General features: G+C 34.2%; 3 protein-coding genes across 3 annotated transcripts; 1 reads left to right on the top strand and 2 right to left on the bottom strand.

Annotated features, from left to right (window-relative positions):
* Positions 1–1457: 1457 nt before the first annotated feature.
* Positions 1458–4113, bottom strand: LOC100853223 (beta-carotene isomerase D27, chloroplastic). Its single transcript, XM_059738795.1, has 7 exons — positions 3854–4113; positions 3628–3767; positions 3268–3381; positions 2833–2894; positions 2530–2636; positions 1871–1957; positions 1458–1750 (listed from the first exon to the last, which is right to left on the bottom strand). Exons 1-7 carry the CDS (start codon positions 4065–4067, stop codon positions 1710–1712), a joined length of 765 nt encoding a protein of 254 aa, XP_059594778.1. The 5' UTR covers positions 4068–4113; the 3' UTR covers positions 1458–1709.
* Positions 4114–6607: 2494 nt separating this feature from the next.
* Positions 6608–9116, bottom strand: LOC100257988 (histone H2A variant 1). Its single transcript, XM_002281230.3, has 3 exons — positions 9010–9116; positions 8331–8446; positions 6608–7208 (listed from the first exon to the last, which is right to left on the bottom strand). Exons 2-3 carry the CDS (start codon positions 8436–8438, stop codon positions 6915–6917), a joined length of 402 nt encoding a protein of 133 aa, XP_002281266.1. The 5' UTR covers positions 8439–8446; positions 9010–9116; the 3' UTR covers positions 6608–6914.
* Positions 9117–10314: 1198 nt separating this feature from the next.
* Positions 10315–18116, top strand: LOC100256253 (pyruvate kinase isozyme A, chloroplastic). Its single transcript, XM_002280863.5, has 6 exons — positions 10315–11143; positions 13089–13179; positions 13285–13478; positions 14368–14489; positions 16837–17315; positions 17552–18116. Exons 1-6 carry the CDS (start codon positions 10622–10624, stop codon positions 17851–17853), a joined length of 1710 nt encoding a protein of 569 aa, XP_002280899.1. The 5' UTR covers positions 10315–10621; the 3' UTR covers positions 17854–18116.
* The last annotated feature ends 321 nt before the right edge of the window (positions 18117–18437 follow it).

Here is an 18437-nt window from a genome sequence, read left to right as displayed (position 1 = left end):
GGATACTCAAAGAAAATATCTTCAAAGCAAGTATGATGAAGGAGGGCTCCCACTCATAGCCGTGTTTGCGGTGGGCTGGTTAAGTCTGTCATTTTCTCTATTGGGGCAGAAAAGACAGCACAAGAATCTGAGATTGGTCACCTATATAACACAAAGGACATAGCAAAGGTGGGAGACGACTCTTGGTCCACTCTTGCTCACCCTGGACACTACATCGAAGTCTCCAGTCAAAACACTTCCTCTCAGCCAAGGCCCCATTTGGATACCCCATTTTGGGAAAACAATGGAGAGGAGTGTGCCCTTCTTTTTCTGGTCCAAGCCCCATCAAAGATGCCAAGAAATGTAATCATCCACTTCTTCTCATGTAGGTATTGTTCATTGTGAATTGAAGTTTTCCCGACTTTAAAATGCATTTATATAACGCATAAAAACTCCATTATCTCATGAGATATGTAAAAGACATCGTGCTTCTTTAAAAGTGATTATAATTGCTTATATTAAAGTTTTCATGTTTTTCAAATATATTTATATTGAAGTGCAATAATATTGCTCTTAATATTGGAAATTGAGTCAACCAGACGATAACTCCTAGAACATGCTCATGGAATGTAATATTAAATATTATAAAAGATTTGACTTACCTTATTTGATCCTAATCGGTATCATAGTGGAACTACGTCACCCAAGTTTACAAAGAAAATAAGAATTTCATAGCTACCTATAGAGAGGTGATCATGACTTAAAATACAATTACATACCCAAGTATGCATAATAGAAGATAAGAATCTCACAGGTCCTACACAGAGGTGACTATAACTTAAAATACAATTACATAATATTATAAAAAGTACTATGAAATTTCACATCATATATGTAATGGGTCATTACAAGAAACCTCTCTTATCATCCCATTCAACTTCATCCTCATAGGCCTCTGTCGTGGCTCCAAGTAGTTGCTGATGTTTAAGGAAACCTGGTATCATCACTTGATATTTGCTTGTGATGACTTAGGATTTTGCCTATCATTTTCACCTGGAATCTACTAACTTGTTCTGAGTTGACCCCATAACCCTCTCTCAGTTGCTTTCCTTAGATGCAACTCCCCTCTATGGGGTCTGGTCATCTGTCACTCACACTGTCACACATGTTTCAACTTTCCCACCATTCTGAGAATCTGCCCCTTTTTTCGTTTTCGTTTTCCTTTCTCTTTTTATTTTATTTTCAGCTATCAAATTCTGCCCAATGCATAAGGGAGGAATGGGAAGATAAATTGAAAAAACCCATATAGGTAAAAAAGTTTTGAACTCCTCTTGATCTTGCAAAAGCGTTTTAAAGCTATGAGGGTCTTTTGGATTCAAAATGAAGAATATCTACACAAATGGGAGTGTCAAAACTGATAAAAATTGGAAAAAAAAAAAGAAGATTCATGGTAGCCAAACTTGTTTTGTATCCCTCTTCTTATTTCCTTTCCTTTTCCTTTACCTCATAGTTTATACAATAACTGATTCTCAAAAGAATTTAAAGACCATCCAAGAAAATTACAGAGTCAAAAGAAAAGGACACTACAATCTCAAAACCTATCATTTCACAATTAAGATTATGCAGAATATTGAACTCCCATTCAGCCTTCCAATGCCTGATCAAGTATAATCTACTATATGGGTTAGCTCTGGTATCATGTCTAGACCCTCCTTCCACATTTTTCTTCATCAGATGGAGCAATTCACAGAGTGATTTTTCTTTGCTTTGCCTGCATGAATTTATGTAACATAAAAGAAAAGATTCACAACCCTTGATATGAAAAAATGGGGAGATTTATACAAGGAAATATAGATTGTGAGAATGAGGGGTTTGTGCGTAAGACTATTACATAGTTTGTAGCAAGGTTGCCTCAGTACTGGATCATCCCCTGGAGGATCTTGACCAAATATCATCTGGCAACTCATATCATCAAAATCTGCAAACAGGAAGGCAAAATGCTGAGAATTTCATATCACTGATCATAGATTATCGATTTGAGTGCCCCTGCACTTCCCTACAAATGATTGGGACATGGAAATTAATGTGACTAAAGGTTCAATTTGGTGCTTTCATTTGGACGGTTGTGCGGATACTATACGTAGGGATCGGTCATTTAGGGATGATTGGCTTCATGAACAACTCTGTGCTTCTCTTTGAACAACAGGGTGGACTCTATGACATGTCATTAGATCATCCATAAGGCCAGTTAATGGTAAGGAAGGAAATTGGGCTTTTGCTGATTGATTTGAAATGCTTAAATCAAAGTATTTGTAATATCATTCCACATGTTGCAATTATCACCCTAGTTTTGATTCATCTACTTGCAGATTGTGCCCTAAGTGGTTCATTCATGGGGCCCTCCATTTTGATGATGATCATAGCTTCCATATTCTAGTGCAGGTACTATTGCTCTCCCCAACCATGATTATTTGTTTCCCTTTCACTTTGTTTAATTCAATAGAGTATATGTTTGATTGCTTTTGAATACTAAAATGCCTGAATACTTACTAGGGACCATGTTGACTGGCATGCCAAGGGAGTCCTTGATGAACTTCTGAGATGGATTCTTACAGAGGTTGAGACACATTCCCACACAATTTGACTCCTCCAAGAACCTGCAGATTTTAATGATAGTGGTTGGAATGGCAATGGAGTATATATATATATTGAGAGCTAGAGAGTGGAGGCAGAGTCAATGGAGGAGATTGTTGTAGTTGTAGCTAGGCAAGGAAAGATATAATAGGGTAGGTGACTTGGGCCAAAACCCCATTTGTTTTTAAGTAAATTTGAAGAGCAATATGGTGAGATTACCTGCATTTCTTTATGTGGACTACATTCTTCTCTCTTCTTCCATTGATTTCAGATTCGATCACCTGGTTAATATAATGATTCATAGAACAACCCCCATTAGATTTCATGCCTTAACATATTTCTTCATGAAAAAAGTCCTATGCCATATTCAATGATTTGTATGAACCTAGTGAATGAAGAATGAAGCTCCATCATTAACACATATGTTATGAATGGTGGGTCACTAGGAGAGGTCACAAACTAGGCCAGACCACCATGTGAGGCTGAGAGGGGCAAAACCCTGAATCCAATTTCCTTGTCTGTTTTTTTTTCAACCTACTTTTTCTTTTTCTTTTTTTGTGGGGTGGGGGGGAGGGTCCCTGTCTGGGTGTCATAGTATGATGAATTCTATGAGCAAAAAATACATAAAATAATGTTTCATATCAGTTTCCATACCTTGCAGGGTCCAACAAGCCAGGCAAAGAACAAGGTAGTGAAGGCAGCAAAATATTCCCTCGTGAATTTGGACTGTGGCATCAATGTTCTGATCTGCTCTTGTTCATCAGAACACCAACATTACCAAAACATCTAAACAAGAAAGTAGTAATATGGAAAGAGTAAGAATCCGTTTCCTAAAGATGTTAAGAAACACTTCTTATCTTTCTAGCACTTGAAATTTTTTATTAAAAGAGTCTTTTTGAAGTGCTTGAAAGACTAGAAACACTTCTTAGAATCACTGCCAAACAAGCTCCGAAGAGATCAATACAAACCAAAAATCTGATATATCTAGCTAGCAGAAGTAAAAGGAGGACTTGCCAAGGAGAGTATAGGGCTGGGAAAGGCTTTGTTAAGAGCCTCGATGACAAGTTCACATTGCTGTATAGGATCAAAGTTCCTTGACACCATGGCAGCTGCCTCCACCAAGCTCTCATATCCACTCTTGCTGTTTCTCAAACCTGTACATAATTTTCCTTTCATCATAAGAACAAAAGGCTAAGATATATACAACCAGAAAATGAATGAAATGATCAGTAAAATGGACCTGTTGTAGCTTGAACACTCTGGGAAAGATGGTTAATGGCAATCCTATCAAACCAGTTATCAGTAAGAAGACTTGGGGTCTCCTTCACCAAGGTCAAGTTGTCTGCAGGCCTTGCCAAGACTGCTAGGATAGGAGGAGAGCTTCTGGGCTTGTGCATGCCTCTTTTCCCAGCCCAGACATGGCTCCTGTGCTGTGTTACAAGCTTGGCATCCATTGGTATCTGATACAGAGAGAATAATAATAGAGTAAGTTGGGATTTGGAGAGGGAGATGGGGTGAAATATATAAGAACAAAAGGGGAGGTGAAGCATTTGGAAGGATGGCGAAGAGTGGAATCTGGGCTCTTATGCCTTCTTGGTTGGGCCTCAAGATGCCCTTGCCATCCATTTGTTTGTTTCCTTACAGACTGCAGATGCCCAACCCCCTCTTGTCAGTGTCACCTTCTCTCTTGGGCTTGGAGGTGTGTTTGGATATTAGGACAAACAACGTCAAATAAACAAATAAAAAATAATAATAATAAAGAGTGATGATGATGCCGATGATGCTTAATATGAAGCAAGGAGGAAGTAATTTAGGGCTTGTTTTCGAAAACAGTTTTAAAAAAACAGTTTTTGAAAACTATTTTCTATTGCTTTATAAAACAAAATGATATTAAAACTATTATCTATGTTAAAACAATGTTTTAACATATCTTTAATATTTTTAGAAGTATTTTTTTATGTCTAGTATTTTATTTTAAATTATTCTATATGTTTGTATAATTATTTTTTAAAACAACTCTAAAAAAATAAGTGAAAACAATCAAAAGATGTTTTCAGAAAACAAAAAATAGTTTTCGATTGTCAAACATGTTTTTCCATGTTTTTTATTCTGAAGAATAAAAAACCGTTCTTGAAAATAGTTATCAAAAAAACTCTTAATTTTTACGGTTTACAAATTGTGAGTAATGCCTTAATCAAAGTCTATATCTAGTGTCCACTAATTTTTTTATTTGAAAAAACATGTTTAGTAAATTTTTTATTAAAAATTGTATTTGGATGTGTGGAGCAACAAGTTGCTTATGTCATCATTAGGCAAGTAGGGAGTAATTTAATTTTTCAACCTGACAACATGTGGTATGCCTTAATCACAATCTACATCTAATATCCACTAATTTAGAAACTTGTACTTTTTGCAATGTGTTCAATTTTTTATTTGAAAATGGATGTTTAATAATTTTTTATTTATTGAAAACTGTCTCTTTTTAAATTATTTTTAAATTAAGATGTTTTTCAAAAATAAATTTTGAGTTATTTTTAGTGTATTTTTTTATAGAATATTTTAAAAATAATTAAAAAGATAAAGAATAAGTCAAAAAAAAATTGCATCATACATGCAATGTTTACTATAAATAATGAAAAAAATGTTTTTTAGAATTTTATTTTCAAGAGGGTATTTTATTTTTTTTCATTTTTTATTTATTTTATACTAAATTTTTGGTAAAAATTTGTAATATTAAATTATAAATAATGGGTCCTTTCTAAATTCCTAGTCCCCAGACAGACTGAAGATAAGGTTTATGGGAGCTTGGTTCAACTTTCAATTGAAAAGATCTTGGGCTTCAACAATGGAGAGTGTAGAGCCCATGGGCTCTGCTGATGGGCCCTGCTGGCCAACATGATTAGGTTTTTCAACCATCAATGTCATAGCCTAAATTATTCTAAAATTGGCAAATTTTGCCAAGTAATAAAAGCCAAAAAATTGAGCGGATACACCAACCTTATCCTTATTTAAATATAAAAGAAGACATATTAAGGTTCAAAATAAAATAAATTACAAAATAGTTGGTAATCCCGTTGTTTTCATCGCACGATGATCGAGTTTTAGGATTTGAGGACTTAAGAACTACTAAATGACATATTATAACCCGACAAATTTTTAATCATAAAATTATGCGGCATATTTTGAAAGTGACATACTTTTTATGAGTACAATTCAAATAAATGTTTCAGAATTTAAAAGACAAACAAAGTAAGAATATGAATGAAAAAACTAATAAAAAATATGATAAAAGTGAGTTTTGAATTTCATAAGAATTGAAGGGTTTGTTTGGGGGCTGCTGTTGAAAACAATTTTTTGTTCTTTAGAATAGGAAATGGTTTTGTAACTCAAAAATTAAGTCGGACAAATTTTTAACCAATTGAAAACAACTCATTTTTTAGAAAAAAAAAATGAAAATGTAAAGAATATTTTAAAACTTTTTTCAACACACATAGTTATATATTACTTTCATAGAAAATAAATTAAGAAAATTATTTTTCTTATTTGAATTACCCAATGAAATTTTATTCTCAAAACCAATTAAAATCTATTTTTTTTCAAAAATGTGATAAAGAAAATCCAAAATTTTCACCATTTGTAATAAATAATTGGAATTAAAATGAATTTTCTATTTTCATTTCCATTTTAACTTTCCAACAAAAATGTACCTTAAAAATTAAAAGAAATTAATAAATGAGCTTAACACAAGAAACACATACATAGACCATGCGTTGGCCACCTTGTAATTAAATTCAAAAAATTGAAATTTAAGACTGCCAAAATCTTACCATGTATTCAAAAAATTACTTTCTTAATTTTGATTTTCACAAATAATATAAAAAATTGATATTAAACATAAATTATTTTAATAAAATTAATAAAACAAATTATAAAGCATTTTATTCAACTTTAAAAAAAAATCCCAAACAGTACTCATAAAAATGAAGATATGCAGTGAGGAGCAGAAGTTAAAAAGACAATCAAATTAAAGTGCACAGAAATGAGTTAACAAGGAAATCAAAGTATAACTACATAAATAACGACTACTTTTAAACACAACCTACCAGTTAGGAAAGACAACTAAAGGTAGAAAGAAAAACCCTACATAAACCCTAATGGAAGTACTTATGTGCTAACCCTAGTAGAATTCACTTAAACAAAGACTAGGCATGTCCCAAGTCTGCAACTGACTAAACCCCATCAACACAAACAATCACAGAATCAACACTGAACACCATGGCCCATCAGTGAGGAAAAACAACTCAATCCTTGGACTTGTTAATGAGAGACTTGTGAATGTGGGGGATGACACCACCTCCAGCAATGGTGCCTTTGATCAGGGTGTCCAGCTCCTCATCTCCTCTGATGGCCAGCTGCAGATGCCTTGGAGTGATCCTCTTCACCTTCAAGTCTTTGCTTGCATTCCCAGCCAGCTCCAGCACCTCTGCTGTCAGATACTCCAGGATTGATGCAGTGTAGACTGCTGCAGTTGCCCCAACACGCCCATGTGCAGATATCCTTGATTTTAGCTGCCGGTGAATCCGGCCCACCGGAAACTAAACCCCAGTACAAAAAATGAATTAGCACAATCAGAACCAGAGCAACCCATGAGAAAGAAAACTCAGAAAAAATATTTAAAAAAAAAAGTCTCCGGAACCCCCGCAGCATTGCTCCCTGCAACAACTACCTTCACTGTGAAATGCTCATAATCTTGGCCAGTTTTGATCAACTACCGATAAGGGTTTGCTTGGGTACATGAATAGCCCTTCTATGTCAATAATCCAAAGCTAAAATAGAATAGAAAAACATAACGGAGGTTGTTCATCATCCAATAACTCAAAATACATTATTGTAAAAGAAATATGCTTCCTTCTATCATTCACAACTTTTGTACACGGCTCTAACCAAAACCAATAACTCAATCCAAACCAACCAAAATTGATTATATTGATTTGGTTTTCAATAATAAAAAAGGTCGGTTCAAATTAAGAATTTTGAAAATTAATCTTATTAATTCAATTTTCAATTTTCTTGTCTCCTAACAATAAAAACAAAATCAAAATAATATTTTAAAAATTACATATAATTATTTGATATTTAACAAGGTTTTTTTTTATATTAGATTTTCTCAAATTAATTTTAAATAATTTACGATTGCACTATGATTGAATTATGTCCTAAAAACAATATGGGTCTCCATATTTCATTAAAATATGAACAAAGCCCTAGAAAAGTATGAAACCCATGATTGAAAGTTCGATTAAAAGGCAATAAAATAACATTTTAAGTAGATTGAAAATAGTCAAAACACAATATATAAAAAATAATTTGTAGTGGGAAATCAAGATATTATGGATTATCAAATGATTAATCATATAGAAATTTACTTCCCACATCACATCATGCAACTAAAATCATCATCCACTATGGAATTCAAGTTTTGCCCACTCACCAAAATCACCTAAAAACACCTTAAGATCAAGAACAACAAGCAAGATGAGATCAGAAAATAGAGAGCACCCAACGAGAACATTGTCAAAGTCAAAGTCAAATTAATTCATAAAAATAATTCAACAAAAAAAAGAAAAAAAAAAAGCTAAGATTTGTTGAGACTGGGTATTGGGTATCATAGACAGTGCATGAGACCGGGGGTGTTGTTAGAGGAGAAGGATGTTTACCTGGATTCCAGCTCGAGATGACCGGGAAACCGGTTTTTTCTTGTCCTTCTCCTTATTGGCTGCTGTGGTTTTTCCCGCCAAAAGTCCTTTCCCGCCTTTTCCAGCCATGTCCTTGTCTGTTATGATTCATAATTTCGATAAATAATAAATGGTAAATTAAATGCCTAAAGAATCACTATAAAATAAAAAATAAAAACCTTTTCCTTTGTTTGGTTGCTGAGAAAATGAAGAAAAGAAAATTAACATTTGACCACTACGGACGCTGATATTTGCTATTTCGGTTTTTAAAAAAAAAACAGCGAAAAAATTAAAGCCAACAAACATAAAGACAATATTACTAGTATTCTGTGTTAAAATCCCAGTCTGAAAACTTTCATTTTATCTACTTTTCCTGCATTTCCCCACCAACCAAACGAAAAATACGCTAATTAAAACACTACGAACCAAAGAACGAAGAACGCCAAAAAGAAAAACGGGTGCCTAGTTAAAGCCCAGGTGAAACCTGTGCAAGGATCATTCTTGAACTAAAGCCCAGAACCCATAACACCCACTTCAAATCCAAAAAAAAACCGAAAAGAAAATCAATTTTTTTACCTAAACCCAGAAAAATCAGATGTTTTTATGAACGTAAATGCACAATATATGGCTTTAGAGAGAGAAAGAGATTAGAGGGAGAGACCTGTAGAACTTTGCAGAGGTGCTTGTGTTGTGGGGCTTGGATTCGGAGCTTGGGAAATGGCGTTTCGGAGTTTTAAATATCAGAAGAAGGCGAAAAGGCGGTTTATTTTGGGTGGGAAAAGGGTTTTCCCGGATTTCAAAATTTTAGCACTTTACCATTCTACCCTTTCTTTTTCTTCTAATTCCTAAAGAGACCTGAGACCCTGTCTTAACTTCACCCACTTGACCCACACACGTGAAACAGCCCAACCACCTTTTTGACTGTCTTCTCCTCTGAGTCCTCTCCCTCTCTCTCTCTCTCTCAAATTTAAAATATTGAAAATTTGAAAGAGAAAGTCAGATACCTGCTTTTATTTCTTATTAGTGGGCTATTTGTTTTTTTATTGAATAAAAAAATTAAAATATTTAATTTTTTATTAAATTAAAAATAATATATTAACATGAATCGATATAACTAAATTAAATTTATCATAATAAGTTTATTTGACTTTTCTTAGTTGATTTCAATAAATTATTTTTAATTTAATATAAAAAATCAAATATTTTAATTTTTTCTATTTAACCAATAAAAAATTACCACCAAAGTTTGGTTACAAGGATTTTAGAGAGAAAATGTAAGTAAAAATAAATAAAAATAAAATAATTAATAAATTTTTTATATGTTTTTAAACTTATTTTAGGATTAAATAATTTTAAAATATATACAATTTTAATTAATTTTAATTATATTTAATTTTTTATATTTTTGATTGTAAAACAAAATATGAGAGGTTGGAGGGTTTTTCTATTATATTTAAAAGTAATTTTTCAATATCTTTCAAATGTGACACCCAATCACACATTGCCATGTCATCAAAGAATCTCATTAATTTACATTTAAATTTCATTTTTTTTTTATATTTCAATCACTTTCTTCTATATGGGTTTTATTTATTCATATTTTTATTTGATGATTTTGATATCATAGTCAGGAGGAGATTTAATATAATGGATAAGTTTTGATTTCAATTTTAATTTTTTAATAAAAATTATGTGAATATTTTTTTTTTCTATCATATTTAAGAATATTAATTTATGTCAGCCCAATGGTTGGCTACTTGGCTCTTATCCTCTTTTGGGCCAAGTTTATCACGATTAGACAGGCCGGCCCAATCTTATAGGCGGATTATTATAGTTGAAAAAAAAAAATCAACCGGCCGATCCGGTCCAGCCCAATTTCCCAGTCACCCACTGTAAAAGTCATAATTCATATCCTATTTTTTAAAATTTCTAAAAAAACTGTTTCGGTTCAAAACGTGGACAACGTAGTGTTGAAATTGAAAGAACATAAAATCGTTTTTAAGGGCAGTTGCCAAACAGGTCCCAAAGGACTTGGAAATTCTACGAAGGAAATTTGCGGCATAAGCGTCAAGTTGGGCAAACATATGAGGGTAATTCGGTCATTTTAATTAGATTTCTTCTTCCCCGTGTTTCATGCCCTCAAGTCGGGTCCGGCGGCTCTGAATCTCTTTCCTCCCTGTCGCTATTTTATCGAATTTCTGACCAAAACCCGGCCGGGAAGTTGGTAAATCTCCCACATTTCATTTCTGCCGGAGAAAAATTTTCCGGCAGCAATGGCACATGCTCTCCATTTCTCAATCTCTCTATCTCCACCACCCCCTCCATTCCTCTCCAAGAGATTGAGCTCCAAACCCTATGCGTGCAGCGCTGGAAGCCCAATCTCATCTGTCCATTCCGTGAGTCCAGTCTCCGAAAATCGGTTACCTCTATCGAAAGCTCCTGCACCAGTGGTTCTACAGCCGACGACGGTGGATTCTGGCGTGATGCATCTAGATGTGGCGATGGAGGTGGAGCTGAGGGAAAACGGACCCAGGAGCTCGCGGAGGACGAAGCTCGTGTGCACGATAGGCCCCGCCACATGCGGCCTCGACGAGCTCGAAGCACTTGCCGCGGGCGGCATGAACGTTGCGCGTCTCAACATGTGCCACGGCACGCGTGAGTGGCACCGGACGGTGATCGAGCGGGTGAGGTGGTTGAATCAAGTGAAAGGATTCTCTGTGTCAATTATGATGGACACTGAAGGGAGCGAAGTTCACATGGGAGATCTCGGAGGTCTCACGTCAGCCAAGGCCGAGGTATTGGTGAATCAAATCATACTCTTTTTAACTGTAATAATGAATAATTTTAACACTAATCCATCAGTTCGTTTGCTTAGAAAGTGCGAGGAAAATAAAGATAAATTAAGAGGTTGGGTTCTGAAATTCTCTCATATTCATCTGTATTATCAATTGGATGAAACAGAATTCTCTTGCTGTTAATTTATCAATTTGATTGTCACGAACTCATAATTGAGAAGCTTCTTTAATAGAGTTTTAATTTTGAGAGAATGATTAATTTTGTTAGCAGTGAAGTGCTATTAGGTCAATTGACAATTAAACTTTTTCACATCAATATTTCACTCAAATAATAAATTTAAAAGGAAGTAATAATAATAAATCTAAAATGAGTATTTTTTTTTATAATTGAAAACAAGTTAACAAAAATAAAAAATAATTAATTGATTGAAATGGATAAAAAAATTCAAAATTTATAAAATTAATATTTTCCATTTTTGAACTTAAAGAATAATTAATTTTTTAGATAAATACCATTTAATATTTTAATTATTTACATATGTGTCTTAAAATAAATAATTATTTAAAAATATATATTTGTGTCTACAATTAGTATTTTTTTAAAGTGAAAAAAAAAAAATGACAGGAAACATTTTGTTATTTACATGTTATATAGCAGAAGGGCTTGGTGGTTGTAGTTAATTTTAATTGAAGTGAGTTCATGCATTTTTTTTGTTGGAAACAACAAAACTTCATTGAATAATGATCAAAAAGTACAAGAATGACTAGTTTGTCCTTCAAGAAAGATGGATGCCAAAACACTGAGACAGCTATAGGATGATCTCAAAGCCAAAGTGCAGAGCTGAGGGAATTTAAACTTCCCCACAAAGACCTCTAAGAGAGAAAAAAAACCTTGTTTAGCAAGTCTAGCCTTGTAGATCCACCTAAAAGAACAGCCCAACTCTGATAAAAGATCTAAAATTTTGCATAACCAGCTATGCCATTCTTTTAGGAACGTCACTGTTTTTTAATGATAAATCTGGACAATAAATAATGCCAAATCACCTTCAACAAAATCTTTGTTCAAGCCCAGAGAAAAAGCTAATGCAAGACCTCCAAGCAATGGGAATAACTTTGCCTCTATAGCCGACCTCCATCCTAAAAGGCTTGGGAAAAGCTTTAACCATCTTTCTTCACGCAAGTGTTTGCACATTTATTTTAAGTGTATTTATACTTCTTTACTATCATTCATTAAGAGAATTATCATGAATTTTATTGAACAAGAGATTTTCCATGGTTCCACCCCTCCTCTCTATATGAGCCAATTTCACATGGAACAGATCAAGATAAAATGGGATCTTAAAAAGGAAATTATGGATGAAGGTGGTACTTACAAAATCATCTCCCATTTTGGTTGGTTACATCTTCTTAACTCAGTACACAACCACCTCTCTCAATGTTGCTTGCACATCACATATGCCACCTGCCATATGATCATTACTTTTGTAGTTCCTGGTACTTCAGATTTTGAATTTGATGGCATCTTTTGAATATCTCATGGGAATTCAATTGTCTCCTTGTGCTGTGTGTATAATTTTTTGGATTTGTCATAATGAATGGGAAAATTACCAGGATGGTAGCTGGCAAAACACAATATGGTAAATGAACCCTTGTCTACAGAGATGCGTTGATGCATCATATATCCATCTTCAACTTAATGAGTCTGTATGGAAATTGGATTTGATTATTATGCTCATAATTGTTGTTTTGATGTTTCTATTGGTCTTGCTGCTACTTTGATCACTATTAACTCATGTATGATGTAGGAGGCCTTGTACATGAAAATGAAGTTCGTTTCAAGTGATTCTTTGTAGAATTTGATCAGAATGATACATCTAGATGGGACAATTTTTTCTTGAGGGTCTTGGAGTCATGGAACTTGTATTAATCAGTACTTATTTTTCAGGATGGTGATATCTGGACCTTCAGTGTCAGGGCTTTCAATTCACACCGCCCAGAGTGCACAATTAGTGTGAATTATGATGGTTTTGCTGAAGGTATTACTTTCTAATTCTGTGTTTGCTGTGAAGAGATACGAGTGCTACTCCTTTTGTATATGTTGTGAGAAATTTTGAATATCCACTTATTTTCATATGTGGCAGATGTGAAAGTGGGTGATGAACTCCTTGTGGATGGAGGAATGGTAAGATTTGAGGTGATTGACAAGATTGGTCCAGATGTCAAGTGCCGCTGTACAGATTCTGGTTTGCTGTTACCACGTGCAAATCTTACCTTCTGGAGGAATGGGAGTCTGGTACAAGCGCGGAATGCTATGCTTCCAACAATATCCTCAAAGGTTGATGCTTCTTTGACAATCTTGATATAAATTTGTCAACCGAAAAACATTTTTAGAAAAATGCTATCTTCTATTTGTGTGTGGACTTTGGTGTTTGTTTTCTTCCACTTTTGATGAAATCATGTGGCAAACAATCTTGTTGAACAAAATTTTTAATACATTTTTACAAAAAATAAAATAATACATTCCTCTGTTTGTGTGTAGACCATGTTGTGTGTTTTCTTACTGCTTTGATGAAATCTTGTGGATGCATGAGTCATTAATCCCACTGCAATATGTCGTCTAACTGAAGCTTTTGTTGCTGCTGTTGGTATGGCTGATGTTTTTTTTATTCTTATATTTGTTCATTTATTTTTCTTATTGATGGCACTTATTAATTCAGAACTTGAGATATGCTGCCAGTTTCTTCAGAGGATTTTTTGCTTATTGAGAATAAATATTTTACATTCAGCTCCTCTGAAAGAATGTTTTGGTTTTTCTTATTTATGGCACTTGTTTCTTTGAAATAACTTTTTGCTTGGTGAAAATAAATTTTTTAGGGAAAAGTGTGTTTTGCTATACACTTTTGAGGAAAAAAGGAAAAGAAGAACCCAAATTTGTAAAATCCAAAATTAATACATTTAACTCAATAATTCGGATTTCATACACTTTTAGGTCAAGGATAGTATCAAGATACTACCTTTTCCTGAATGTTACAGTATTCTTGGCTCTCTCCCCTGGTGTCTGCATTATTTGTTAATTCCTCTAGGGTCTAGTGTGATCATGCTTACGAATGAGCTTCAGTTACAGTAAGGGATGTGATGGATGTCCATGGTGACTGTCAGTTCTTTTGCCTGAAGGAATGAAAGTTTTTAGTATTTTATTGTTCTCAGACTATCATTCCATGCAGGATTGGTTGGACATTGATTTTGGGATCGCAGAGGGTGTTGATTTTATTGCTGTTTCTTTTGTTAAGTCTGCTGAAGTAATAAAACAGCTCAAGAGTTATATTGCAGGACGATCTTGTGAAAGGTAAGCATATGTGTGTGTATTGATGAGAAACCAACCTCTGTTTTTCTTGCTTTCTTTCTTTCTTTCTTTCTTTTTCCAGTTAATAAGAGAGTTATATTAGAAGTGTCAGAAGGGATGAATCCTAACACACAGGAAATGTACATGGAAAAACCCTAGGAAAAGCAAAAGGAAAAGCACAGAAAAAGAAAGTAGAAAAGGTAGCAAGATATAGGAACAAAAAACCAACTGCAGTAAACCTAGTCAAAACAACACTAGCCACTAATAAACTCCCCACCTTTTTTAGCATAGATTTAAAAATCTAGCAAAACCAGCTAACAAGGACATATACAGAACAAAACAACCCAAAATCAAAAGGTCTTCCAACTGAGTAGTGGCGTTTGGGGTGGAGTTGGGGCAGTAGTGAGATGCTTTGACCAGCAAATATTTCTCCCACTAAAGTCCCTTGCTTTATGGGGTATCCAATCACTTCTTTCCCCTTGTAGGGCTCTCAGGAACCCTTAATGGCATGTGATGTTTTAAGGCATTATGTTTATCATAGAGTCTACAAAATTAACATTTTAAACTTTCAACTGGGATTGAACTAATCAGACAATAGATAATGCAATCAAAATTTCTAAGTTTGTGTAACTCCCAAATCAATACACCAACAAAGAAACTATGATTATATGCAAGTGTATACTTCTATGGACTATTGACATTGATGTGTTTTATGAGCCATGTTCAAATTTCTAACTCCTCAAGTTCATCATCCCTGTTACAAGGGAAAAAAAATCAACAAAAAAATTCATAGTTATAATTAAAGATTTTCATTCTTTACTCATCATTCTTAAGGGGGAAATTCAGATTATCTGAATATTATCTTTCATGTGGTAAAGGAAATATCTTCCCAATATTTGTTGGAAGAATAATTTGACTTAAAACCTTTTATTTTTTCTGCGCATGCTTTTCTCAGTGTACAATGCTTGTACATGGAATTGTTCTCGCACTTCTCCTTTTAATTTTAAACTATTAGGCAACAATATAAAATCTTTTCAAGAAAAAAATTAAAAACGAAATTTTTCTAGAAATTTTTCTAAAAATCAAAGATAATCTAACATGATTATCCGTTATTCTTGTGCGATGTGTCATATTGCTGATGTGTATCACACCTAAGATGTGAATTCATATCCATATGCACCATATCATGTCTCACAAGTTTCTTTTTTTTTTTTTTTATATCAGTATTATGTCTCAAGTTTTAATAGCTATACCTTCAATTATATATTACAATACACTATTGAGACCCTTCTTTTGCATTTTATTTAATCAAGATTGTGATAATCCAACTCTTTGGGTTTAGGCTTATGAAGCAATCACTGGTTTTTTGTTTTCACATGGAGGAATCTTCTAGTATTTTGCAACTTAAATCTTAACCCTATGTTGGATATATTAATCACCCATTCTTCTACATATTTGTATCCAGGAATTTACTATGCCCATATATGTAACCGTCTTTTATTAAACAAAAATGTGGAAAGAAGATATCAAGTAGATTCAGTTGAGAAAAACCTTGTCATTTGTGGTCAAATGAAAAACTATATGATTAACTAAAATCATGATACATTATGGGAAAAGAAAACTTTGTTTGGTAGGAAGCAAATTATTAATTTGAACAGGTAAATCGTTTTTAAAGGCTAAAAGCTTGACAATGCTTTTGATCTTGTAGAATTGTAAATAAATGTGGGTTCATTTGTTTTGGTATGTGGTTAGGTGCTCGCGTTGTTTGATGCCATCATCGCATCTTAGCTAGGTAAAATTCTGTAGAACAACTAGAAAAGACCCTCTGCATCATTAGTAGAATGCTGGCTAATTGAGGTGATTGTTTATACGATAAACATAATCAGGTTAAAGATCCTGGGAAGGATCAGTGGAAATAATGAGAAAATTAAAAACTGTATGCATCTGTGATAACCTCCTTAGCTATAGGGCAAATGAGGGGCAGAAGAGAAAACTATAGAAGAGTTGGATGTGAAGAAGTGCAAGTTGAACATGTTAAAAATCGGAGGATTAAGATTGAACAATATGCAGTGTTTGAATTTGGAAAATCCTTAATCATGAAATAAGACAATTAAATAAGAGTAGTAATAATTTCTCTTTCACATCGACTACTGTGCATGGAAATATAGTAGTTATTTGTTTTTCTTTGTTCCTTCATATTAAACAGTTTTCTAATTATCAAATGTCACCCATTCTAGATCTGCTTAGTGCAATTGTTTGATTTGAGAGCGGGGCAATTGAACATCATCCATTTCCCATAACTGATATGTACTTCACAGAGTGATGAGTGCATGGTTTTGGTCTTATGTAGTGATGTTGCTGTCATTGCAAAGATTGAGAGCTTTGGCTCTTTGAAGAATTTGAAAGAGATCATTCAGGCATCAGATGGAGCTATGGTAGCCAGAGGAGATCTTGGTGCCCAGATACCATTAGAAGAGGTTCCGTCAATTCAAGAGAAAATTATTCGGCTGTGCAGACAGCTAAATAAGCCTGTCATTGTTGCCTCCCAATTGCTTAAATCCATGATTGAATATCCTACACCTACTAGAGCTGAAGTTGCTGATGTTTCTGAAGCAGTAAAGCAGCAGGCAGATGGCCTAATGCTTTCTGGTGAGTCAGCCATGGGTCAGTACCCTGAGAAGGCTTTAGCTGTGCTAAGAAGTGTCAGTTTGAGAATTGAGAGGTGGTGGAGAGAGGAGAAGCACAATGATAACATGGAACTCCCTGACATTGCATGTACTTCACTGGAAAGTGTTTCAGAGGAGATATGCCATGCAGCTACCAAGATGGGTAAGCAATCCGTGCCTCTCAGATGTTTAAGCTTTAGTAGAATTTTGAAATTCTATTATTCTTCAAGATAATCACCAAGCAATCTGTTTCAATTTTATGCTGTAATTCATGTTGGACCAGCAACTCCCTCATTGATGCTGTTTCCTGAGTGAATTGTAAAGAAAATCTCAATTTCTTTGAACTCTATTTTAGATTCCTATTCAGACCTATAAGCAAATGGTGTTTTGAAATTTCAGCCAACAAATTGGAAGCAGATGCACTTTTTGTATACACAAAGACCGGGCACATGGCATCGCTCCTGTCACGTTGTCGACCGGATTGTCCAGTTTTTGCATTTACACCTAGTCCATCTTCACAGAGGCGCTTGAATCTGCACTGGGGATTAATTCCCTTCTGTCTCAGTTTCACCAATGACATGGAGAGCAATCTAGACAGGAGCTTTTCACTGCTGAAAGCAAGAGGTATGATCAAGTCTGGTGATCTTATCATTTCAGTTTCTGATATGTTGCAGTCTGTTCAAGTGGTAAATGTCCCCTGAAGAGGAGTAAGCCTCCCCTTAGTTTTGTTAGGGATTTTTTCTTATAAACTGCCTCAATTGCTCCATCTCTATTTTTTGGCTAGGAAGTTTTCATATGTTCTAAGTCATAGTGCCCAATTGTTGGTACCATTTGGTTTGAAAACCAAAATGGTGGTACCAATTTTTTATCATTGATTCTTGCAAAACTCTCAAAACAAAGTATGATCACGCTAGTCATGTAGCTCTCATCCGATCAAAAGAAATATTGAATAATTTTTATTTTATTTTTTTATTTGAAGTCAAATATGCATTGATATGGAGATGGAATACAGGTGAAGGATGAGGAATCCTCCCTAAATTTACAAAAATCGAATAGAAAGTAGATGAATGAACCTCCTCCAATATAGTAAGGAGACCTATATATGGGAGTAGGTACCACATGAGGATATACAATATAAAGCAACTCTTCACTCCATGAGGGTTAACACATCTTCTTCACAAAGAAATCGAATCAATGTTCCTCTAATTGTTATTCACACCCTTTTGATCCATTCACTGCATACCAATCAAAATGAACAATATTGAAAGTGTTTTCTAAATATCGC

This window comes from Vitis vinifera, chromosome 7, assembly GCF_030704535.1.
Source record: "Vitis vinifera cultivar Pinot Noir 40024 chromosome 7, ASM3070453v1".
Taxonomy (NCBI): Eukaryota; Viridiplantae; Streptophyta; class Magnoliopsida; order Vitales; family Vitaceae; genus Vitis; species Vitis vinifera.
The sequence above is the reverse complement of the archived record's forward strand: the minus strand, read 5'-3'. Positions and strand labels throughout refer to the sequence as shown.